Raw genomic sequence first — 27,129 nt, forward strand, 5'->3', positions numbered from 1 at the left:
GACATTCCTGCTGGGGCTGAGTAGTATCTTTAACTTCATAAGCCGAACACACAGGAAGGAGTAAAGCAATGATACGCAGTAAAAAGAGTGGCAGAATCTAACCCTTAACCATTTGTACTTTCCTTCTGTCATCAAATTACATTCAGATTGAGATTGCTCATTCTACTGAACATGACAGCTTAATATTTTGCCCTAGACACTTCTATGGAATGCAGCAGCTAAATTCATCTTCATAACTCAGACAGACCCAGAATTGCTACAAGACAAGACAGGAATAATAGAAAGGATAGGAAGGCAGTAATATTCTAACACATCTCTTGAATCAGGGGAACATGATTCGAGTACCAGATTTCATATAAATTAATTGGTCTGACCTTTTCTATCTCTTGGTTTTTTTCTACTCGGATATTGATTGGGTTGTTCACGGAGCTTTGGGTAACCTCCAAACACAACTGGATGTCTCAAAATATGAGCCTGCTCTCAAACCAAGTTCAGAGAGGAAAGCTGCTAACCAAACCCAAGTTTGGTGCTGCTGCCCCCCTTTGTTTGTTGCTGTTTGCCAGCTCTGTTCATTTACATGCATATGTGTAAAACAAAAACAAGATGACACTTGCAGGGAGGATGAGTTATGAGGCACTGGACAGTGCCATGGGCAGGTGCAAGAGTAGTAGTGCTCATGATCTCTTCTTAACCTTCTACATCAGTGGTTCCCAACCTTTAGGAACCCATGGACCACTGGGGCAAAAACTGGAATCGTCATGAACCACATGTGGCTGCGGAGGGTCTGGTCTCCACCCACTCTGGTGGTCTGTCCCCCAACACTCCCCCACAGACTATCAGAGAAGACAGAGAATAGACTGCCAACAGCCACAGCCAACACTTCAGTGGTTATGGCTGTGGGCAATCCATTCTCTGCCCTCATTGGTGGTCCATGGGAGATTGCTTGCTTGGTGAGACCTCGCGGACGGACCACTTCTCAGGGTCTTGTGGTCCACAAACCACAGGTTGGGACCAGTGGTCTACATCTAAAATGCCTGCTAAGGGCACACTTATCCAGAGGCGGCTTTAGGAGCTGCAGAGTCCAATGCAAAATATGTTGGTGGGCCCCTCTACTCAGCAGAACAAGTGGCAGCAGCAAGCCCAGGGCTGATGTTGTCCTGTACAAAGTGCACCTGAAAGTAGGAGGCAGTGATGTAATAATGTCACTGTCAACTGTTTCAAGGATCCCTTGATTTCAAACCAATCAAACCCCCAGGTGGGCAGGAAGGCCATGCAGCAGCAACACTCTGCTTGCTGCACTCTCCTCGCCTAAAGCCAGCCCTGCACTTATGCATTTGTAAAGAGCTTGAAACCCTACTGAGAACAAATATGACATAAGCCACATTCTTGTTGAGCTTCTCTATGCACATCAATGGTCCAGTTTACCAGAAATATCCCTCCAGTAGATCACAGGAAAGGGCTCTAGGCTCAGTGGTAAGAGCACCTGTTTTGAATGTAGAAGGCCCCTGGTTCATTACCTGGCATCTCAAGGTAAAGATGGGAAAGACCCTTGACTGAAACCCTGGAGAGCCACTTCCAGCTACTGTCAACAAACAATGCTGCACTTGATGGACGACTGTTAGACATTAAGACAGAAGTGGACAAGAAGGAACACACCAAACCCAAGTTTGATAATAGTATTTAGATAAATGACTTATTTATTTAGATATTGGTCAATTTTTCTCAGGTGAGTTTTAAGCAAACAATGTTGGACTTTTTGAATCCTCACTCATAAACATGCATTCTCTACTGTTTAGTAAACACAAATTTCAGAAGTGAGCAACATACTGTCTTAATGACAGTAGAATGTCAGAAATGTGTCATTTGTTCCAGGAACTCTTAGAAGATACTTATCATCAAACCATATTGCTCTACACAGGACAGTTTTGGCTCTGCTCAAAATTCTGGTGCCAATCTATCTAAAGTCAGACAAGGGGAGTGTGACCTTGCCCTTACTTCTAAACCTCCTAGGGTGCAATCCTAACTCGCACTGGAAGAAGCAGCCCAACTGGCCTGGCAGGTTTGGTGAGGCCAGGGGTACAATACAGAGTAAGGGGATTTTAGTTCCCTTACCCCAAGCAATGCCACAGGCAGCCCTATGGGGCTATTTTGGATCTGTGCTCGTGATTTTATGGGTGCAAATCCAAGCGGCCCAGGTAACGTCACTCAGGCTGGGTCCAGGGGTTGGGATCCAACCTGCACTACCATAGATAGCTCCACCCCCTCTGGCACGATTCTCCCACCAGGTTGCCCCTCCCCCACCCTGAAGCCCCCCTCCCCACCTCCATTCCTCCCTCCCTTGCCCTCTCCCACCTCCTGTGCCAGCCTGCCTGGGCCGGCACAAACTCACCCTGTCTCAATGCCACCCCAGCTCCACTGGGCCAGCACACATCTGTGCGCTGGCCCAGCCTGCTCCCAAATAGTCGCAAATGTGCTTTATGGCATGTTTGTGACACTCCAGAGTGGCACAAGGAACTTGTGCTGGCTCAGGGCATCAGTAGGATTGTGCTGTGAGTGGCCTTTGACAAGTTGACTATCAGATTCTTCTGCAGAACTGGTGGTGGTGGTTGGAGACACTAATCTGCATTTTTTCACTCCTACCTTAGGAGTTGGTGCCAGAGGCATCGGGTGACTACTATATTCCTATGAGCTTTGACATGGCCTATTGCAGGGTTCCATCTTGTCCGCTGTGAAATTTTATAACCATTTCTTTCATGCAACTATTATTCATAATATTGTTTGTCTAATACCATCATATAATTTCCTCCTGTTGATTAATCCTGTGAGGTTGTGAATATTTTTGGGTAGCAATTTGTTTTATATACTGGTCAAAATGCTCACTAATAACCTCTGGTGTAGTAATGAAATAGAACTGTATGATTTGATGTTTGAGAGATTCATAGCCTCTACAGGGATTACTACTATTTTATCATCTATAAGAAGTCAGATATGTCCTTAACTTCATTTGATTATAGTACATTTGATGACCAGCAAGTTACTATATGAATTGGCATCACTGAGAAGCAGTGCATTGAAAAGATGTGAAAAATTTCTCCATGGTACTGTTAACTGTGAATATCCATTTACATATACAATATGTTGCAAATCAAATGTTGCATTCATTTCCTAGGCCTAACTTACCACTTTCACTTGCTAGCTGACTTCTGAATCTGTTCTCGAAAATACTGCCCCCTACACTGGTAAGGGCTTGGCTCAGGGTGGCCCAAATATGAGGCCACCTGAAATGTTGACAATGAGTAGCACCCTTGGAAGAATGGCAAATGGATGAACCTCCCACCTGTCTGTCAGTCGCCCTCTCCACCCTGTGATTCCACTGGGGACTCTGACCCAAAAAGCTGGGAACAAATTGGAAGCAGATTGCAGCAGTGACAACCCCCTTCTCACTCCAGAACAAGAAGAAGTACAAAAAATAGAAGCTGCAGCAGCTCCATATCATTTGTCCCTGCTTGCTTGGTGCTTCCAAAGACAATTTGGAAGCTGCCCACCCTTTATGGGAGGAGTTCATGTGGGTGCTCATGACTCAAAGCGGCAGTGGGTGGCAGATTCAGGCAGCACAGGGGCATACTCGATCCCAAGCTTAGCTTTTCCTTTGATTTGAGCAAACTTGCTTTATAATCAATACTGTATAGCAAAACCATTGTCAGATACACATTCCGGACAAGACAGTACACTAAGGATTCTGAGTATGAAAGACCTAGTTTTAAATAGTTGCTGAACTAAAAGATCATTGTCTTTGGGCAGTGATTTTCAATCTTTTTTGTCTCATAGCACACTGACAAGGTATAAAAACTGGCAAGGCACACCACCAGTCTTTTGACAACTCACAAGACACACCATGCTGTTGGTGGGGGCTCAAATCCCCCAATGGCCCTACTAATAAATGACCCTCCCCGAAACTCCCACGGCACACATGCAGACTGTCCGCGGCACACCATTGTGCCACAGCACAGTGGTTGAAAATGACTGTCTTTGGGTCTAATCACACAGATGCACATAGATGTGTGTCTTTGACCCTTGGATATTGTTTAACCAATAGTTTGGAGGGAGAGTTACAATACCCGCTGACAGTCATTGTACCACCTCAACTTCTTAATGTATTCTCTGGCAGGCAACCATAGGTGGTTACAGCTCAAGCACAATGCTTGAAGTAATCTGAGGCAAACCCACATTTTCTGTTACCATGGGGTAAAAAGCAAATTATGTGCTTTGTGAGTTTATGCTGCAAACACATTCAACCATTTTGGACCCTTTGTACAATTTGGGCTTTAAGAGAAACGCCAACAAATGTTCAAAGCTTCTTCCCCTTTGTGCAGCAGCATTTCTTGCCTTAGTGGAGTCTGTTTCTGTGTCAATGTCAAATTCTTTTGGAATGTACAGTCTTCTACCAATAGTCCTGAAAACATTCATAATCTTTATAGATTATGATCTATAATCTGAGGTTACACATTACAGTAACCTCAAGATTAAGTTTATTGTACCATGCTTTATGTAGGGATATCTTCAAACAATGTTTAGAAATTACAGCTGGTTCACACAGCGATTGCAAAGTGGTAACAGGTACACACTAGATGAACCAAACAACAGTCCTTGAAAAACTGCATTGGTTCCCAGAGAGTTTCCAGGCCCAGTACAGTGTGAGTTGTAACCTTTAAATCTTTTTTCCTCTGGGCTCAAGATAAAGGAAAGTGCATCTCCTCACATGTATTTTCTAGTCTTAAGACATTTTTTGAGAGGCCCTGCCATCTGAAGTTCAGTGGGTGGTAACCCTTTCAAGAACCTTTTCCATTGGAGCATCCTCTCTGTGGACATCTCCTCCCCCCACCCCCAACAAAAGCCAGGTTGGCTGGCTCATTCCAGGCATTTCAAATGAAGACCTCTCTTTTAGAAAGGTTTTTCTTGATACATTTTTTTTAAGTTAACATTGGCTCAGATATTGCTTGAAATCTTTTTAGACTGGGCTTGGCAACATCTATGGATATCATGTTCTCATTTTCAGGATACTGTTTTAAACAGTTTAATTGTATTTTTAGTCCTTTAGGATATATTATCTTGTTGACTTCTGTTGTAGTCACATAGGGTTGAAATTGAAATGTGATTTTAAAAGACAAAAAAATGCATAAACCGAAATAGAACTGATAAATAGGTTAGTCCAGTGGTTCTCACACATTTAGCACTGGGACCCACCAGGACAGAATGAGAATCTGTCTGGACCCACCGGAAGTGATGTCATGACCAGAAGTGACATCATCAAGCAGGAAAATTTTTAACTATCCTAGGCTGCAATCCTACCCACACTTACCTAGGAATAAGTTTCCTTTACTATCATTGTTAAAAGAATATACATAGTAGTTTGTTAAAAGTACAGGTCTATAAAATTTCCCCAAATGTAGTCACATACCATGGTAGCATCAAGTCTAATATATTAAAAATAAAATATTGAAATGAACGGGGACCCACCTGAAATTGTCTTGCAACCAACCTAGTGGGTCCCGACCCACAGTTTGAGAAACACTGGTTAGTCTATTGTAGCTCAGTTAACTCATTTTTGTTTCCATCTCCATTTGAGTGTTCAATTACCTTGAAATATTTTCAACTTTTCAAGTCTCTTTTGTCCTTAATTGCCACTTCCATTTTTTTTTAAAACTGTATAGGCCCATCTTTCTCCTCTTCCTGTTTCCCCTTCCTTCTCTCTTTAGCATCCTCCCTCCACGTTTTGCTACTTTTGCACTCTTCTTGTTTAAAAAAAAAAAAAGCTAAACACAAAACATTCAACTGTTAGAAAAATGTCACTGGCACAACCTGCCACAGAGAAGGGTGGTGGACCCAGCTGTGATCATGCCTATCTGAGGAAGATCAATGTTCAAATTCAATGTGGATTCCACTTCCCTTCCTGGAGTAAGTCAGATCCAATTAACACTTGCTTTCTAGTCCTACACGTGATCTTTTTACATCACAAGGCGTGAGCACAACTGATTAGATGTCTTGTTTTGGTGAAGACAGACTCATTCTGGGCGTCCCACTGAAACTCTGAGCCTGACTCTTTCTTTAGGGAGATCTTTTAGTGGTGCCAATTTGTCTGCAAGGTGTGGTTTAGACTTGGCAAGACAAATAATCAATGCTAATACATTTTTCCAGCTCAGCTGGAATCTGACAGCACCTCCATAGGAAACTGCAGCTGTATATCTGGGTCAAAACCAAAGACTTCTGACGAAGGAGAATTCTAGGTTCTTAACCCAGGACACATTTCTTAATACTTCTCTTGGCTCATCTTTCCTTCAGCTGTCTGAAACTTCCAGCATTTCTCAGTTGTGATTATTGGGGTTTCCCATATCTTGAAAATAACGATCTGCATATTTTATCTTTTGTCATTTGCTGCTAATGAATTCCTTCATGAGAACAAAGTGGTTATTTCTGCTTAATGATGTCACTTTTCTTGCTTAATGATATCACATCCCATCCTCAGAAAGTATGGTGAATTCTGTTTCGCCTGCTATATGAAATGAATTTGACACCCCTATATAGAATCATGCAATGAAGATTCTCTTGGTCTCCCCAGAATATAAACAAAGCATTGCAAATCTGAATGGTCCCCAAAAGGAAAGCTCCTTGCGCTCTGAAAACCAGCATGTCAGGGAAAAGGGTATCAGGCTAGACTTCTCTTCATTGTGCTAGTTTTCTATTACACTGAGGATTTTTTTTTCCTTTCTGTAAGGGAGAGAAGCCACCTTTCCCCAACCGTGTCCTGTAGTTTGACATGGAACAATCCAAGAAAATCTGTATCACAAGAAATTGTCTGCAAGCTCTGACCTTTAAGAATGCCACTGCTTTTATAAAATAATACAGTGTGCTGCATTTGTTCAGTGCTAATAAAGGTTGGTTTGTTGGTAGTATATGGTTTAAGTAACTCCTAACTGAATAAGACATATGCTTCAACTTAAGTAAACAAAATTCATGTTTTGGTGTAGTAATTTAGGTTGTAATATCACAATACCCTACGAAGGTTGTTTTCAAACAGTACACCTACCACACATCCAAGCACTAGGACATCATGTAGCGTGCTAGCGACATTCCCCATTTTAAATCTGACATTTTTAAAAAAACCAGCACCGTGCCAGAAGCATATGCAAAAGTCCATAGTATTGATTTTTATCATGCAGTAAAAGGAAATATAATGAGCATAATGAGCACAGATATTTTCAAGGGTGCATAGCATGATACCATCTAGTTGCAAAATGATAGTACTCCTGTAAAGACCTTATATGCTATTCTTATGATGGCTGATCAACTTGATATCTAAAACCACCTTTCCTACTTTAAATAAATCAAGTTATATTTGCCTGATTACAAACTGGAGTTCTTCAGAAGTTTACGATAGCTAAGATGACCAATGGCAAGGCCAGCTTCCATGTAAGACTGCTTGCCAATCTTTCAGTAACCTTCTGGAATATGGGAGTGGCAAAGGAGTGGTGGAACAGCAGATGATCAGTGTGTCCAGCACTAGTTCAGAGTGCATGCCCAAGAACAGATACCAGAATCCTCTACAAAAGGCAAGGGTTACATGGTTATCATGGAGATGATTCCTTAAAGGGCAGAAAGGTTGAAAACCACAGCATTGAAAGGATCCAATAATGGGAAGTCAGTTGTAAATGTAATAAGAATTTATCTGAAAAATTTCATTTAATCTGAACAATTTTGGTTAGAAGATTCTTGAAATGACACTCTTCAATTCTTTTAAACAGCCTTCAAACAAAATTTATTAGTAAAAAAAAAGTCTGAAAAAAACAAAAAGTTGTAAGCAGCTATTCTCCGTGACAACTAAATATCTCATTCAATTAACCAGGCAGGGAAGCAATATGGAAATTGTTTCTTGAAATTCATAAATTACAAATATAGGCATGTGTGTGCAAGAGGGATAGGAAATGTTTTTGTGACCTAACAATAGCTGTGGACTTCTTTGCAAGATTGCACAAAATTTTCCAAAAGGAAAACTTTTACGTTTTTAGATTCATTTCTCGGTGACACAAAGCTATTGTACTAAACTGAAAACCTACAGAAAAACATTAGCCATGCCCTAGTATTGTTACAGAAGGTTGCTTAGATGACCTGGCCCAACAAATCTTTTCTAACTCTAATTTCAATAAGTCTACATTTATTTCCCTACCTGGCAGGGGTATCGTGCAGTTTAATTAATTAATGTTTGTAACAAGCATTGAGATTCCCAGATGAAAGGTGCTGTATAAGAGCAAAATGTTATTACTCATTGGTGCGATTGTCTTAGGACAGTATCACCTTACACAATACAATGATTTCGAGTTGTTTGAAGTTTGATAAGCATACTTATAATTAAAGAAAAATATTGTGGAGATACTCTCATCAGGGCGTGACTGGGATTGTGAAACCAGAAGTATGGCTTTGGAGGAGGGAATAAACTAGAATTAAACAGTTCCTAAGGCAAATTTTGTCTGCTGTTGTGTAAAGTGTATTGTTCTTTTCCTTTTGTTCTCTCAGGAGGCTCCTCTCATTAGGTAAAATAAAACCTGATGAAAAACGAAGGTGAGTTGTTACTCTGATTAAAGTTCAATCATGACAAAGAGTATAATTCCCCCCCTTACAATTTGCTCATGGTTTTCTAAAGAGCCTCCCTCCCACACACACATCTATCTTATGTATTTTCTTAGACTGCTTCTGAGACGCAAAAAATATCTTAAATAATTTGACCTATGTAACCACAGGTGCATTTTTTCCTGCTTTTTTGGGTGCTTTAGTTCAATCTACATTTGCTTTTGTTATGAAAAATTATATAGTTGCTCTCTTCAGATTTTCTTGTGTTATTTTTTAATTGTAAAAATGTATATCATACATAATTCCCCCTTTTTCTAAATTCAGAAGCACTTTATTTCATAACTATATAATCACCTGCTGAGCCAATTCTAAGTTTGGCTGTACTAGCACATAAGTGCATAAAAGTGCATGCCATTGACACACTGCAAAATATGGACTCTAGTATAGACACATCTCTGTAAAGTAAAGAGATCTGCTACTGTAAAGGGAAAGGTACCCTTTCTGTTACAAATGTTCCTTTATTCAGAGGAGACCTTTGCAACTGCCCCCCCCCCCAAAGGATATGCATGTCATTTGAGCATAGTTGCATTAGGGAAGGGTGGGAGGAAGGATGGTATCAAGCTGTAAGTGAATTATAGGATTGTTAACACATTTTTGTGGCAGATTCCTAAGTTAGTAAAGGTTGATCTACAAATTCAGAAAAGGAACCCAGTACAGAACTGCCAAGACTATACCCACTTCAAATAGGCGACCATCTGTTTGAATATTCTCTCACCTAAAAAGCTCCTTGCCTATGGGAGTTTTGAGGATGAGGGTTCCAGCTTATCTTCTTCCCTGTCATGTTTACTTTCAATAAGCAAAAAGTTTTTGTTTCTTATAGGGGAACAGTCCAATGCGTATGCAATTCAACTGACTGCATTCCAAAGTGGTAGCAGGGAAGAGTTATACATCTGCTTTTCTGAACACATACTGGGTTCAGGAGCTATCCAACAGGATGAAATACAAGAAGTCGTTTCCAAATGATAGAGTTGTATTAGCAATAAAGAAAGCTACAATGATGAAATTTTTCCTTTTCACACCGTATTTAAGAAATGAAGAACTTCTGTCAGGAAAAGAGTTGACGATTTTAATGAATTACCCTGAACTGAGTTGAATTTTCTGTCCACTATCCATTGGAGAACACTGGTTTATGCTAACTGTCAAGATCTGGCAATAAACTCAGCCCTGTGTGTTCTGTTCACTACACAGTATCACTAAGTGCTTTTAATTTAATTACAATGCTAGGATGTCAAATGGCTTTTTATAATTATCTCTTACAGATTTTCTCAGAACAGGCAGAAGAATCTAAGATTATATCTGCTCTCAGAGCACATGCTGAATGTGAATACAATGACTGGTTTGCTGATATTTACCCAACTTACTTTGCTATTCTGATTTTTAGGAGATAAACCTTGCTACATAAGAACGCCCGCCCAGCACACCGGGTAACCACATTCTGCCCACATTCTGAAGAGAGCTTGTTGAACCACAATGGTGAGAGAGGCAATGTTCTCAGTAGAATATTACATTAGCTCAGAACATGAGGGTGTCAAATTTAAGTGTGTGAAAGGGCCCAATTTCCGACCAGTAGCTTACTATGGGGCTAGTGTTCAATATTTTTCTATCCCCACAAGAAGTCTATTCCATCTGAACAACAGAAAAACCAATTCCATTAATTAAATATTAAACTAAAAACATTAGTAATTGTTCCTGTAGATCTGGCAAAGAAACAATTAGCAGGAGGCAGGAGGGGCAGGAGGTCTGGTCTAGAGGGTAGAGCCTCCATTTGCCTGAAGATTAACATCCACAAGGTCGCCAGTTCGAGGCCACCGGCACCGTGCGACCTTGAAGCAGCTGGCAAGCTGCAGCTGAGCTGTTCCATCTGCTCGGAGCGTGGGAGGATGGAGGCCAGAATGTTAAACCAGATTGGAGTGTAACACCTTGAATGTAGTGGTTCTTGAAAGAAAGAACCTTCTTTCAATTTGTAAAAATCCCTGCGTGGATTTAATAAGCCTGCCTGTGTAAACCGCCTTGAATAAAGTCTTGAATAAAGACCAAGAAAGGCGGTATATAAATACTGTATATTATTATTATTATTATTAATTATAGTAATAACAAAGAGAAAGCTGGCCAACTTGGGCACTGGTTTCCTAGCCCTGAAAATAGATCTATTTGAGTGAGTACGGTAGTAGTAAGGTATACTAAAGGTCTCTCAAAAACCCTATTAAAATTTCTAGGCCTTGACACTCAAACAGAATTTAACAGGGTGATTTACATTACCCTGCTCTCAATCTTTATTAATATGCAATGAAAGAAACTATATAGAGGTCTGCACAGGTATTATTTATGTGATTTGCATTCATTTGGGCTAAATTGAAAGAGATCTACAATTTTTGCAGTTCTGTTTGCAGACAACAGAAGAGGATACCACTTATGTCAATTTGGAAGACTGGGACAATTACCAAATTGACCTAGGAGGCAGTGGCCACAGTAGCAGTTGGATTCCTTTTCCATACAGAGTGTGGGCATCATGATATAAGAAACATTGCTGTCACTCTGAAATGGCAACATTTACCCTTTGTAACATCACAGTATCAAACCCCATTAGTTATTTGTCATTGCACTGTCATCATCTTCACAACATAGTTCCTGACTAGCTAAGATCTCATTATCTTTCAAAAAAAGGGGGGTATCAATGGAATTTTTAAAAATGATGGTGAAATAACTGCTCTGTGACAGTGCACAGCAGGGAAACAGGACTCCCCCCCCCCCAAAGGCAAGCACTAGAACTTATTTTGGAGAACACCCTCCTTTCTGTAGCAAAACCTTTGGTCCACAAATACTGGCATGCCCCCTTACATACATATCAATGGATTGACTGACACAGTTATTTTACCCAAGCAAAAATAAACTCAAGTTCAAAAGCAACAAAGTTATGTCAACTGATCAAATATATTAACAATTTTATCAGATTTATGCAATTATTTATGGCAAGGAACCATCACAGTGCAATGTCTATTCCCTGTCATTTTTCAGAGGGGAGTATACCTTTATGATTCATACCCAACTTAACCTAAATAATAACACCACATGATGTTTACCTACTACAAAAATTATTATATGAACTTCATGTCAGTCTGCCACTCAAACATGTTGCAAGGAATTCCCAACCTACAGATGGAAAAAATAGGGATTTCAAGATAGACAATAACCGTGGGATAATAAACAATGCTAATAAAGGTTGTGGAGAAGATTTTAATACAAGCTTGATAGGATAATAAGGGCATAATGAGTTTATACAGAAACTAGCCTCTGATCCTCAAAATGTTCCACCAGCACAGACACCCTATAATTAATCCAGCTGATGGTTGAAGATGTGCTTTCAAGGTTTCGGCTGGAAACCATTGGCTGAAGGGGCATAATAATAAGTGAGAAATGGCAAGTTAATTCTGAAGTACAAAGAGAAACTGCCTTCAGTAATCAGAGAACAAATAGTTGAGGAAGAAAGGAGATTTCTAATTTGTCTTCCTCCTGTATTTTGTAGCTACTGATTCAATCAAAACCAACAATTAGCCGCCATTAAGACTATACCATTTTTAATGAAAACGGGGGGGGGGGGGCACACCCTTACTGGAATAGCCTCACAGCTATACTTGATAATCATACTATTAAGCTCATTAAAGCCAAAACCTGAGGAAAACCCACAGGACGTAAAACATTTCAAAACTAGGTCACGGCTGTTTCCTAATAAGACTCTTCAAGTTTGTTGATGGAAACAAACTTACTCTAGTGGGGCAAAACATCTTAAAGACAAAACAGAATTGAAACCATGCATAACAGCCTAAAAACAATTACCAAAGTCACCTCATGGTCAATGACAAACCTCCAAAGCCATGCTTACAGTTTCAGGAGCAGAGCAAACAGAGGAAAAGTAAAGGCATCTGTCTGGAAGGGATAGAGTAATTAGTATGTAGCAGAAGACCCAGAATTCCGTACCACCAGTACCCCAGAAACAAAGTTAGCAACCTTGTCGAGAGAGTCAGTTTCCAATATTGAAAGAAGAGATTGTAACTTAATCGAATCCTCCCAACCCTGCATTTTATTCAGCAGTGCAGCCAGATAGTTTTTAAGAAGGATGTCATGAAGTGGGCAGTAAAAAAAAATATATGTTGTAATGTCTCCACACAGTTCCTGTCACAGGTACATCTTCTTTCTGAGTAGGGAATGCCACTTAACCTGCCCGCTAGCAGAGCTGATGGAAATGCATTACATCTCGCAAGGGAGAATGCTCTGCGAGCCTGTGGGCACTGCAGATGATAAAAGAAAGAAGCCGGTTTCCCAAAACTGACTGGGACGTGCAGACAGAGAGGAGAACATATGGTGTTAGCTGTGCAGAATAGCCCTTGATGCTCAATATCAAGCAATCTTTCCTTGATAATCCTGTAAACTTAGTTTAAACCAAATATACCTAGGCTTGCTGTGTCTAGTCCTATCGATTTGAGCTTTGTGAGTATATCTGCAACCTCCACAGGCAGTACTGGATCAGTCAGAAGCTGGTACATTAGCCCATAAAGGACAGAATTGAAAAAAATTGCAAGCCAAAATTTTACTGATCTCAGCCAAGTCAACATTTTGAGTTGGATAAAACCCACTTCAAGACACATAACAGAGTATGTGTAAGAGTAAAAAAATCAGTCAATCTTCATTCGTGGACAGGTTCTCATTTTTCGGGGGGGGGGGGGAGAAAAAATAAGAAGGGAAATAAGGAGAAAAATACTGAGCACGTGGACCTGAAAAGAATGGACGTACTGCAGCAAATTACAGAAAATCTGCCATATCAAAGCTCCCTTATACCAAGTCAGACCATTGATCCATCTAGCCCTGCATCATCTACTCCGACTGCCATCAGCTCCCCATAGTCCCAAGGTCCTTCCCAGCACTGTTACTAGAGATCCTTTTAACTGGAGATGTCGGAGTCTGAACTTCAGAACTTCTGCACACAAGCAGCATGCTCTCCCACTGACCTTTGAACAAGGAAGGGCTACATAGCATGGGAACTTCATAGGCATATGAAACTGTACATGGAAACTGTAAATCACTCTTACTAATGAATTTAACCAAGAAGGCTGTATACAGACAGAATATCATTTGAGAAGGGAACCTGGAAGGGAGCACTTACAATGTTCTGTTCAAAAAAATTATTTCTCTACTGGAAAAAAAAAATGATTCTGCAAGTTTGCCACAGAAACTGCTGGTCACAACACTGTGGAGTTACAACTTCCCAACCCATTCCTTAAGGGCGCAATCCTAACCGGCACTTAGGCTAGCATAAGTGCCCCGGGAGGGTCGCAAACATGCCGTAAAGTACGTTTGCACCTCTGTGGAAGGAAGCTGCGCTGGCACATCTAAATGTGCCGACGCGTGGAGGCCAGCAGAAGCCTCCATGGCGGCTTCCTCGCCACCGCTTGTGTCAGCGCACCGCATTGACACAAACAGCGAAGATAGGCGTGGGAAGCATAGAGGAGGCAGGAAGGAGGCACATCTGGGCAGGGGGAGGGCGGGTAATGGGTGGCCCCTGGGTGGGCACGCAGAGAGCCAGGGGCGGGGCTGGGACCCAGTGGTTATGCTGGATCCCAACCCCCATCCCTGGGACGAATGGAGCGGCTTCAAACCACTCCACTCCTCAGACTTGCGCTCCAGAGGTGCCTGCTCCAGCGCAGTTTGGATTGCGCCCTAAAGCAGTTATGCATCTCTTTTTAAATGTACTTTGCAAAAGGTGAAAAAATGAGTGTTCAGATGAGTTGGGGGAAAAAAGCAGGAGAGTCTTGTAACATCTTAAAGACCATCACATTTATTTTAGTATAAGTTTTCTAAGAATTTCAGTTCTTCAGCAATTATTAAAGGTGCTAAAATGTTCTTTATTGTTTTTGCTATAACAGACTAAAGCAGCTTCCCTCCAAAAAGATGGTTAAATACACCACATTAAAAACCTAAACAAGGCAGACAGCTCACTTGCAGCACAGGTAGAAAGGCAAGACCAATAACTTACCTGGCTTATGAATCACTTGCATATCTGCCATTTACAATATGATACCAGGGAAAAATGGGTTCATCCCATAGGAGAAAAATCCTTGATGATTTTTAATGTTATATTTGTAAGCATCCATACATACATTTTTATTCAGTAGGATCAAAGCCTAGCTTTGTCAACTTAAAATGCAAAAAACAGACTTCCTTTATGTTACGCTGCTAACATGCTACTCACCATGATTTTGTCACTGTCTATAATAGTGTTCAGTCTGTGTGCAATAGTCAGCACAGTACACTGGGCAAACTTTTCACGGATCGTCTTTTGAATCAGCTCATCTGTTCTGAAATAAACACCACATGCAGATGTGAAAGACTGGCAACGAAACAAACACATTCAATATCTTGCAAGTTTTCCTTTCTGCACTAACTACCATAAAATTAAATAAGTAAAGTCTATACAGTGGCAATAGGGCACATCCTTACCTTTTAGCCATTACACTGTAATATAGTTGATGAAGGCTTAAGAATCTTTAACCCAGACAGTAATTTTGTGCTGTACAGATTGCACAGTTTGTACTTATTCACAGAGGACTGTATGCAAATATGGCGTCCATAGTGTCAATGTCAAGAGCACAGTCAACATTTAAATCTCAATCTCTCTCACACTGAAGATGACCATATGCCTAGGGCTTTTATATAGAAAGATTTCTTTAAAAAAAATCACAAAAAGGGACAATAGTATAGTTTGCATGAAACATGAGGGACTGTTTTAGCCAAAGAGAGCTAGAAAATTTAGAGGCTACTCTCTACATCTTCTTACCACTCATCATCATCCTTGCTAAGTACAATGCTGGCTCTCTCTATGTCCAACCTCTTTTAAGCCATTTCTGCCCAAAGTTGCATATATGCAACAAGGACCAAATGTGTACACCTGTGGGTCAGGCAAAAATGGGTTAAATATGGAACAAAATACTGTATCTCCCTTCCATGTAATTTTCTGTGCCTTGGTTAATCAGATTTTAAAGAGGTAAGTCTCCTAAGGTCTGCATGACAATTGCTCACATTTTTCCTTCAGAGCAATTGAAAATATTATTGGGCTACTTTGACTTCCAGTTGGCATTAATAATGTCCATGAAAGGGTAAGTTCGCACATAACATATCAGAATTTTTTTAACCCCTTTCTTCTCCCACATGACAACTACCAATGGTAATGCTTTGGTTACATGTAAAATGCTCTCTATTGCCACTTCAAGTGTCAGTTCAAAGCCATCATTTTCTACAATCACTTGAATGAGAGGATTTTTGTTAAGTGAATTTACAACTGCCCAGTCAGAGAAGAAATACAAGAGCATTAAACAACCAATGTCTATAAAAAGGGCAACAGAACTGTTATGCGTATGCCATAAAATACTTTATTTTTATGTAAATATGCAATGTGACAGGTTACACTGTCATACCAAAAATCCTCCAAAGTAAAAGTTTTATCTATTTGTTAATGGTAACTGTCCCTCCTAGTTCCTCCCTAAGTGCGTATAAGTAACATGACAGCTCATTACTGTGTTTCAGGAATCAGGAGAGGTGGAATTTGAAGGGAGCAAGATTCAGAGAAGCAATGAGGGGGGCAACCATGTGCAGCCATGGTCCAATGTTGTATCTGATTATCAAAACTACAGTGAAGGATTACTCACAATCCCAGATAGTTTTAATGGGTTTACAATGAAAAATAGTTAAGCATTACCTCTTATTTTGAAGTTGTCACATTTAACTGTGACTATGATCTGGAAAGTACCATGAAACCACAGCTGAGGTTGCCAAGTTAAGTCAGCCCTCAGTTACCAAAAGACCTTGTGAGAAGAAAAGCTAGAGAGGTGGACAGACAGCCTCAGTCATTGTTAGTAAACCATCCACCTTGGTGTAAAGTGTGTCAAATATGTCCCCTATGGGATTAGCATTCTAGTATGACACCATATATTAACCTGTGGTAACATTCTTAAAATGATGCAATTATGGCTGCACTGGAGATGCTAAGAAAGAGATAATCAAGCCAAGACATTCAAGTTGCTGTTGCAGCATCTTTTACATTTTGTATAACTGTGCCCAACCACTATACATGCTATCACCACAATCAATATTACAACACTTGGGTCAGGCAAAACTATTTGAATATATAATGTTTGTTTAAAAAACACAGCACACACATACAATCCCAGTATGTTAAATTAGAAATTACATTATATTTGTATTACCCTGATAAAAGCCACAACTAGCAACACTTCTTGGTCAGAGCAAGGTGTTAGCCAATGATTTTTATTAAAGGAATGGTATTCTCTCTCTCTCACACACACACACTCTTTCACCTCAACCTGCACAAAGAACACAATTGCTCTCACAAGGATGTGATTAAAATGAATCATGATTCAAACAAGATTATGAATTTATACATCCAGGCTGCATGCAAAGACTACTAGATTATATGGCTCTACATGCACCCCCTCCAGAGGCAAGCAGAGTTCCCCTCACTTTGGTTTCAGATATCCATCAGGGAGGTCCCAGAACGGAACCCCGGCAGATAAGAAGCATGCCTATAGCTGAAAATGAATATCTGTTCTGACAAAAGGGTGCTAGACAATGGAACATAGCTTTACTGCACTACTGGAACATTCATATACAAAGTAGCCCATCTCACATCACTTCAGGGGTTGCGGGCTTGAGAAACAGGTGAATCCCTTTCAACTGAAAAAATGTGACTTAACAAGGAGACTAGTTCATGGCTCAAGGGGAATTTGGACTTGTGTACTCCTAGTCTCTTGGGCTACTCTCTTTTGTTTCTTTTTAACTATACTAGTTAAAGGATAAACACCAACAAAACCCACAAGAGTGAAGAAAATTAAGAGATCATTCACTTTATTTTGTTCATGAATCACGTTCTGCAAAAAAAAAATCCATCAGCAAGGGGTGGGGGGGGTAGATGAATAATCAATCTTGGGTTACCTTGGGTCCACATTTGCTGTTGCTTCATCTATAATCAATATTTTATTCTTCTTGAGAATAGCCCTGGCTAGGCACACCAGCTGTCTCTGGCCAACACTAAAATTAGATCCTGATTCTGCCAGTTGCGTTTCCAGTTTGTCTGGTAGCTCTTCTATAGCTTCTTTCAGCTGAACCTGCAGATGAAATATGTCCAATAATTAGTAAATCGATTCTAAAAAACACAGCATGAGTCTTGTGTTTCATATTTAATTTCAAGTCTATTCATGATTCAGACTTTTCTAATTATTAAAAAAGATGACTCTGATAAATAAGGGCCAAATCCTATCCAACTTTCCAGCCCTGGTGTAGCTGTCCCAATGAGGTTTGTGCGGCATCCTACGGTGGGAGGGTATTCATGGAGGTCTCCACAAGGTTAGGGAACATTTGTTCTCTTGCTTAGAGGCTGCACTGCAGCTGCACCAGGGCTGGAAAGTTGGATAGGATTGGGCCCTAAGTGATTAGGGTTGGGTGTGCAACAGCTGACCCAGTATGTATAACTATTAGGGACATTATTATAAAGAATGCACATGGTAGACTAAAAACTGAAGCTTTTTTAAAAGAGAGAGAGAGAGAGAGAGAGAGAGAGAGAGAGAGAGAGAGAGAGAGAGATCACCTCTTCCAAAGAATTCCATAGATCTTCATCAGTATATTCATTGAAGGGATCCAAGTTTTTCCTCATAGTTCCAGTAAACAAAACTGGCTCCTAGAAGATAACACATCAATTTTCAAAATGTTTCCACTGTGCCAAGTCCTGATAATTCCGGCACAACTTTCAACCTCAATGTTGCTTTGATTGAGAAGTCTCTTACATGCATGAAAAGCTAGTTAGGGCAGAACTACACGTTAGAGATAAACATAGGCAGCACAACTCAACAGCTACATCTTTTAAGCCAGGGGTGTCAAACCCATTTCATATAACTGGCTGAATAGCATTAATGATGCCTGCTGAGGACCAAAAGTGACATCTTTAGGCAGGAAATGGTATCATTAAGCAGATGACAGCCAGGAAAAAGCACTTTGTTCTTACACAGAAACTTATTAGCTACAAATGACAGAACAGAAACTGTAAAATCTTGATATTCTCAAGTTATGAGAAACCCCAGTTATCAAGCAGGTCACTGTTTCAGTAGCACTGCTTCTGCTGAGGTATCAGCAGTGCTCTGAGAAGTGAAACCTTAGCAGAAGTGGAGCTGCTGAAAGGGTGGTCCATATGACAAATGCTCCTAGCACGTTAGCAGCATCTCCCTCTCTCGCCATTCTTGATCTGCCTCGTCCCCCATCATGTTCCTTGCCTTCTGAGGCCTCCTCCTGTCTGTCTGTCTGTCTGTCTCAGAGCCTCAGTGGAAGCAGTGCTGTTGACAGCTCTGGGAGAGCCAAATTCTAACAGGGCTGAAGAACTTCCGATGGCTGCTCCCGGCCTTATTTTTGACAATCCTAAGCTGAACAGCTTTAAGAGGGAAATTTGCAGCACAAACTGTGGCTGAAGCTTTCTTGGCGCCAGGCCCCAGCCATGCCCCAGCTTCCCCTTCACACTTTTTTGGCTGCTTGCTTGTTGTGGAGGTCTCAAGCTCAGCCACATTTTATCCTCTTCACCCAAGGAGTTGGGCTTGGGGACGGTGCTTGGGCAAGTGGCACACCAAGCCCACTCTTTTTGTTGTGCCAATATAGTAGTTGAGGCCAGAACCACATCAAAGGGACACAGCACCTGAAGTCGCCCTCTCCTGCTGGAGCCTCATGGAATTTTGAGAATGATGATCAGACAAAAAAGTATGTGGTTGAAATATGAAACATGGCTATAACTGAAAACAGCCAAAAGAGCAAAGTGACAAAAATCAAGTGGATAAAAGTCAAGATATTGCTGAACTGGTAGTGTCACTGATCACTTCAGTGACTGTCACATCCTCAGATCATGGGACAAATATCAAACTACAAAATGCTGGACAGATGGGCCAGATCAATAGGAGGGCAATGGTGCAATGAATTGCAAAGGCATCCTCCATCATCCCTATTCAGTGTTGGTACAGCACCCACATTCCTGTATGTTTTCAATATATGAGATTAGCTGGTTGTCCTGGAGACAAGTGGAAATGTTTACATTCAGTATGACTGGCATCGTAATGGCGACAATTTTTTGCTTACTCCATACTGACAACTGGCTGGGTTGATGTTCTAGTGCTGCGATGATTACAGACCCTCAATGGATTGCCCAATAAATTCCCATACTCCCTTTGCCAGACTGTCAAAATCATAATCACCACCAGTCCTATTACCGTATTTTTTGCTCCATAATACGCACCTGACCATAAGACGCACCTAGTTTTTAGAGGAGGAAAACAGGAAAAAAAATATTCTGAACCAAATAGTGTAATAAAATATTTAATAAACTATAACAGAATAACATTTGAACCATGTAAAGTGAACAGCAGTCAACAGTGGCATTAAGAACCATTATCACTGTCATTAACAAATGGAGAGACTTAAAGGTTTGAGTACTCTAGTTTTCTGGAAACCCCAAGAACTCATCATCGCTAGAGTCAGAATTTATGAAGCTCACAAAAGCAGGTGCACACAAATAGGGGATCACATTATCTTTCTGCTACAATGATGTTCTGCCAAATCTCAATCCACTGGGCCTTGTGCCTGCTTAAGGCTGATCAGTCCCCCTTGTGCAACTCACCAGTGCAGCAAGCAAAAGTGAGTCCAGTTCCAGTCCACAGATGCCAAGTAAATCAGTCCCATCAATCAGAGTTGCCAAATCAGAGTCCAGAACCAATAAGCCAAATTACAGTCCAAGGTCAGTCAAATCCATCAGGGTATCCAAGTCCAGTCACAATCCACAGTCAGATTCCAAATTCAATAAACCCAGTCAGTCTCCTCTCCTACCTCCAACCTGCACTCCTTTAAAACCTACAAACCCTTTCTGCCTCAGGTACTCCTTATATCCCTGAGGGCCCTATTGCCTTCCAATGGCTGCAGCTGTGCAGCACACTCTGCAGAATGCCCAGGCCTTATCCTTAAAGGGGCCACTGCTGACACCACATCTACCTCCTCGCCAGTTCTTCCGTGATTCCAATACAAATGAACAAGTGGAAAGTCCAACCACAACTTGAATTCTCAAGACACAACAAACCTCTGGATTTATGGTGAGAACCGAGCCTTACCTGGGGCTTGTGCAATAAGCAAACACTGGCATTCTGACCAAGGAGACAGTTTTTTCTTTGTGGTGGGGGGGGGGCTTACATTCAGATGCTGGATGAGGTGAGTGAAAGCGCCCCTCCCCTGCTGTGTGAGTGTGTGTGTGGGGAGGGCAGAGCATCTGTGTGTGTAAGAGAAGGGGGCAGCCTGTGTGTGTGAGAGAGGGGGGAAAGTGTTTGTGTTGCAGAGAAGTTGTGATGCTCCAGGCTTGGGGTGGGGGGAAAGAGAAGTTGTGATACTCCAGGCTTTGGGGGGGGGAGAAAGAGAGGCTGTGATGCTCCAGGTTTGGGGGGCAGAAGAGAGAAGCTGTGATGCTCCAGGCTTGGGGGGGGAGAGGATGTGATGTTCCAGGCTTGGGGTGGAGGGGGAAAAGAGAGGATGTGATGTTCCAGGCTTGGGGTGGAGGGGGGAAAGAGAGGCTGTGATGCTCCAGGCTTGGGGGGGGGGAGAGAGGCTTTCCTGGGAGTAAACCCCCCTGACTCTAATGGGACTTACTTCAGAGTAGGCATGCACAGGATTGGGCAGCGAGACTGCCACCCCACCCACGCTTTCCTGGGAGTGAGCCCCACTGACTCTGAGACTTACTTCTGAGTAGACACGCGGGCTTGTGCAGTGAGACTGCCACCCCACCCACGCTTTCCTGGGAGTGAGCCCCACTGACTCTGAGACTTACTTCTGAGTAGACACGCGGGCTTGTGCAGTGAGACTGCCACCCCACCCACGCTTTCCTGGGAGTGAGCCCCACTGACTCTGAGACTTACTTCTGAGTAGCCTCTGACTGTCCGGGGAAGCAGAGCAGAGCAAGCGGGCAGGGGGCGGGGCCAGGGCTGAGGCGGAGGTTTATTTTATTTTTTGCAGTATTCACTCCATAAGACGCACACACTTTCCCCCCCCATTTTTTGGGGGGGAAAAGTGAGTCTTATGGAGCGAAAAATAGGGTAGATACCAGTAGGACTTCAGTAGATGTTAATAACTTGGCTTTACTTTACATATGAATAGCTAGGAACAGAATGCCTCAATCTGTACTGATAATGGTCATAGTTAATTTTCCAAATTAATAGTTCATTTGGGGCATGAATATTCCCAGTTAAGAATCCCTGCTCTATCGTAATGTGCAGGGCAATCCAATCCTAAGCTTCCTGGTGCAGAAGGGTGCAGTGGCACCAAAATCGCTACAGCCATTAAGGGCCAGGGAGGCCACTGAAGGTTTTCTCAGGGGAAGGGAACTTTCATCCCCTTCACTTGGGCCCAGGCCTCGCAATGGGCTACTCAAGTCTGTGCCAGCTATTTCATTGGCGCAGACTTGAGAAGCCCCATATTAGGTTCTGCAACCTGGCATTGGGGATTGGATCCAGCAGAGGAGGCCTCCACCTGTCCCACCTCCCTCCTGGGCAGGTCCCTCACTCATCCTGCCCTCTCCGCACTCCAGAATGTCTTCCCCCACTCCGAAAAGCTGCACGGCTGCCTGGTGGTGCTACTTACCATTGGTGGGTCAGTGGCCTCCCAGTGCTGAGGCCCAGCTTCAGCTATCCCTCCTCTCTAGGTACTGCAAATGTGCTTTATGGCACGTTTTCGACACCCAGAGCAGGTGGTACCCACGTACTGCCAGCACTGACGATAATAGAATTGGGTCCTTGATTAGACTGACATTGGTGCTGGGGGAGTACTTTAGAACAGTGGTGTGCATCCAGAGCCTCTACTATGGTGAAGGGAATTTCATGGAACACCCCCTCAAGGCTTTGGACATGTGGGTGTCTGAAGTTGAGAGTCCTTTGGGGATCTATCTGCCTCATCTACTAAGGGGGTGATTCAAGCAGTTGCTTCCCACAACACAGTAAACTGTGCAGTTTTGAAGAAGCAGGAGGAGTCAGATGGCTATGGCTGATACTGAATCCCAGGTGGCTCACCTGAAAAGGCAGAGCATCCACTGCATCCACTCTCAGGTTATACCCGCACTATAGTTAACCTTAGTGAACTAAAGCTACAGATCTTTGATAATGTAATTAATGAAGCTATGTTCTTAAAACACTGTACTTTACATCTTTAAAATTTAAATCTTTAAGATTACAGTTTTCAACAGGAAGAATTATTGCATTTTCAATTATTATTCTGAAACAATTTAATTTTAACTGCTGACAAGATTTTGAGCTATCGAGCTATTTTGATTTCCATGAGCTGGCATAATGTATTAAGATACAATATATTCACTCAGAACTTTTTGAATAAAATATTTTTAAAGCAAGTTCTGCTAAGTTATAAAAGACCAGAAGAACAACAGAGATGAATAAATGCACAGTGCAAAATAGGTATGTGTTTTCATTTACAAGAGGGTTGACTTACAAAAAAAAAACAAAAAAAAACAAAAAAAAACTTCTGCTTGTGTGATTTTAATTACAAAACCTGTTGATCAAAAGAGTCCAGAAACAACATTATGACGACTGGGTTTTCCCCCCTCCTAAGAAGCTCATAATTTTTAACAATACATTATCTTGTGCTATTGGATGCATTTTGAAATTATTGTTAAGATTATTTTCCATTTCAATCTATTTTTATAGGCTGGCAAAATGGGAAATTTGAATTCATAAAATCTTCATAACTGTTATAAAATTACAACAGCACACGTGTACTGCCACAGCAGCACAGCAGATAAGGATAAATTTTAATTACCATTTCTGACACAGATTGTTATATTAAAATTGCCTATTTCATGAGAGGAAGTTAGTAAATGAAACCTGTAAATAATTATAAATTGTAGGCAGGGAAACAGATAATGCTGCATCAAAAGAATGATGGAGAAATACAAGATGCATACAATCATATCCAAAGAACCAATTAGAAGTTTAAGACTGAGCTCTGAACGTGAAAAAAAATGGAGCTTCTGGTTTCATGGTGAAATTCCTTATAAGGCATTTCAGTTCCAATTTCTCCGTGAAGCGAGAAGTCGCTTTCTTCATGTTCTGAGCTTAGTCTGAGAACAGCAGGAGCCTTGCTTCTGGAGGAGGGGGCAGTTGGCCTCCAGACTGCAGAGACGGACATTCGCCCATATCCACAGTTTCGGCTATCCGCAAGGGGTATCCCCTGACCCCCAATCCACATATTCACTTATCCATGGATTGGGTTTGGGGCCACCCTCACGTGCGCCCCCTTTCGGGGCAAGGGGAGATCTGCTTCACTGACCCCCGAAGGGTGGGGGGAAGGAGTTTGCCCATATCCATGGTTTCACTTAACCACAGGGGGTTCCAGAACGGAACCCCTGTGGATACAGGGGCACATGTGTATCTGATTTTTGAATAACCTCAGAGCTTGAGGAGATTAGTTATCTGATCTTTCCATCACACATGTTTTCCTTGAGGCTCTGTGGGAGTCACCAGAAATTGGTTCATGACCCACCAAGTGAGACCTGACCCATAGTCTGAGAAATGCTGAGCTAGGGGGGAAAGTCAGTGGTAGGTTGCATTGCACAAGGAACAGAAATCTACACCTGATAGGATGTCAGTGGTCATAAACCATAAGAAGGCACTGCAGTAATAAGAACTAGAACCTAAAAAAGCAATTCTACCTCTCTATACAAGAATGGATGCAGCTAGTGTACAAGTCGAAGCTTGCAAAAGGCACTGTGCTGGCCACAGTGAAAAACAGAAGTTATAGGACCCCAACTGCAAACTTCCAAACTCCCAACTTTTATTCTTAAGGAAAAATGCAATTCCATCCAGACCAGATGGAATACCACATCCTTGGCCAACTGAATGACCCACCAACAGAACCTCTATCTTGCCTGGACTATACTTTATTAACCCTCGTATAGACCATCAGTGAAACCAAGCACCTAATCGGCATCTATTTAGCCATTTAGCACTCTTAAGATGATTCTCAGGTGCTAGCCAAAACAAAACTGAGTGGAAAGGCCTTAGTCCAGAAGTTCCCAGACTTTTTTGACTGGCAGCTCCCTTGACCTACTGGGCCACTACCCACAGCTCCCTGTTAGGGCTACAATCACACTGTATAGGCAGCAGGTTTTTCACAAGGATTCTGCAGCTCCCCTGGCTGGTTCCCACAGTTTTCTGGGGAGACACAGCTCACAGTTTAGGAACCACTGCCTTAGTCCCTTATAGTGCAAAGATAACTCTTTTGGTAGGAAGAATACAAGTACCAGCTCCCACCTTTTTTAATTTTTAGAAGGCTCCTGAGATGTAGATCTCTATAGGCACAGTTACCTTGCTTGCCTATAAAGGCCACAAAGAACCCTGGATTCAAGTCAACAAGAGTTAGGATCAGCATTGATGCATATGCAACATTACAGCATGGCCAATGCCTAAAAGGGAGGAGAGGGGTGAATTTGTGTGAAAGAGGGTAGAAGAGAGTTTTACAACGTGTAGGCATCATTCAATCTGAGTAGATCGAAGAAATCAAGTCCAGCAGAAACGTATTATACATGGCAAAATAATGCCTGAACTCCTGATTAAACATCCTCGCCACCTTTCAAATCCAAAACATGTAATGGTTACTTGCTTTTGTGCCCTCTAGAAAGTAGAAAAACAAGACTTCTTTCACCTGCAAAGTAATTGTACCTGCCAGCCTTTAGAAAGTAAACCTCTCAAGGGATTTTTGACTAAAACCTTACTTAGAACTGGCAAACTAGGAGAAAAAGCACATTTAAAAAAAACTAATTATACCATACCAGGAAGTTCATGCATCAATAATGTAAGCAACAATAAATATCTCCAGGGAATGAAAACCGAATACACTTCATAGGACTTTCTACCTCTCAGATATGTATTTTGCTGAACAGGGATTGGTATTTTGCAATGCACCTGAAATAGCCTGGAAAAAGGCTTTCAAAACTCAGCAGTCACTGAATGAACTGATGATCGTCCATTTTCAAGAGAAAAGAACATTGTGCAAACACAAAGACAGAAGAATTTAAGTCCATGTAAAGTCCCTTTTAGACACAAAAAGGTCACCAACTTTACTCAGTAGCACTACTGTGCATTAATGAAGCCCTCAGTGTTCAGAAACAAAAAAGGAGGCTGCATTAGGCTGCAATCCAATTGTATTTCTTTGCTAGTAATGGCATACCTACCTCTTTCTTTGCCTTGTTTTTGAACAAAGAGGGAAGAAGGATAAGCCAAAGAGGGCTTTCAGAGAGCCATTCTGCTTTCTAAACTTTTTATCATAGTGGTTTTAAAAATACAATGGCAAAAAAAGCCAAATAAAGGTAATTACTGTGGCACACACACACACCCTGCCCCACAACCTGTGGCGCAGTAGGCAGCCTATTTTCACACATCATGTAAATCAGTCTAACATGCAGATTCCTGGGCTGAGTCTAAGTCACAGCATATGTTAAAAAGCAACAGACAAGAACAGCAAAATGAGTAGCCCCCTTTCCATTTTTCTGGGGAAAACGTGGCAATTTATCACAATATATATACAAATATAATGACCCAGAGGCCTGCTCTACCCGGCCCTTATTTTTCTTTACAGCTCTTTCTGCCCATAATATAAAGCCCCTCTTGTCCAGAGCCCTGAAGGGGAGGACCATTTTCCTTCCTCAAGTTCACAACTTAAGTTCCCTTTTTCTTCATGTGTTGTCCATTTTGCTTCTCAGCTCTTGGTCTTCAGAGCCCTACTCTGTCCCCCCTACCCTGCTTCCTGCCAGCAAGAGCACTAAGACTGACTGACTTGACTTATCAGACTGACTTGAATAGAGGCCCTAACCACAGTGAAGTCTTGTCTTTTCCCCTCACCGGATGGAAAATTCTTTTACCTTGAGTAAGCCTCTGGGACTGCCCCCCTCACTGCAGGATGCAACACATGGCAGCACTGGAGATGGAAAGTTGAATAGGACTGGGCCCTGAATTTTCTTGGGCCATAGGGGACTGCTGCGGGCAGGAGAAGGCAGAAAGGTTATGGGAGTTTTGCCCATGGGTCTTCAGATACAGACCATATAAATCGCCACTTTTTGCACTAATAGAAGAGCAGCAACTGGGAAGAGGCAAACACCAAAGCAACTCAGCTAGCAAGATTTTAACCTTTTCATCCTATGTCCTTCTTTCTGAACACCTTCCTTCGTTAGCCTGCAAACTAAATGCCATCTGTGGTGATAACTAATGCCCCAAATGAAAAACTGTTTGGGCAGAACAGAAATGCAGATAATGAAACTGTTAAAATAGCCATAATAATGTAACTTCACTTTTGGTCAATGTTCAGGGA

At 41.8% G+C, this 27,129-nt stretch overlaps 1 protein-coding gene across 1 annotated transcript in view; it reads right to left on the reverse strand.

The window, feature by feature from the left end:
- Window positions 1-27,129, reverse strand: part of ABCC4 (ATP binding cassette subfamily C member 4 (PEL blood group)) — a 191,298-nt gene that overhangs the window by 14,451 nt on the left and 149,718 nt on the right. Inside the window, exons 27-29 of the mRNA XM_066621149.1 lie at window positions 18,335-18,424; window positions 17,683-17,855; window positions 14,927-15,032 (exon numbers count right to left, since the gene is read on the reverse strand). Coding sequence (XP_066477246.1) covers window positions 14,927-15,032; window positions 17,683-17,855; window positions 18,335-18,424 — 369 coding nt within the window. The remainder of the gene's footprint in view (window positions 1-14,926; window positions 15,033-17,682; window positions 17,856-18,334; window positions 18,425-27,129) is intronic.

This window comes from Tiliqua scincoides, chromosome 3 (assembly GCF_035046505.1).
Source record: "Tiliqua scincoides isolate rTilSci1 chromosome 3, rTilSci1.hap2, whole genome shotgun sequence".
Taxonomy (NCBI): domain Eukaryota; kingdom Metazoa; phylum Chordata; class Lepidosauria; order Squamata; family Scincidae; genus Tiliqua; species Tiliqua scincoides.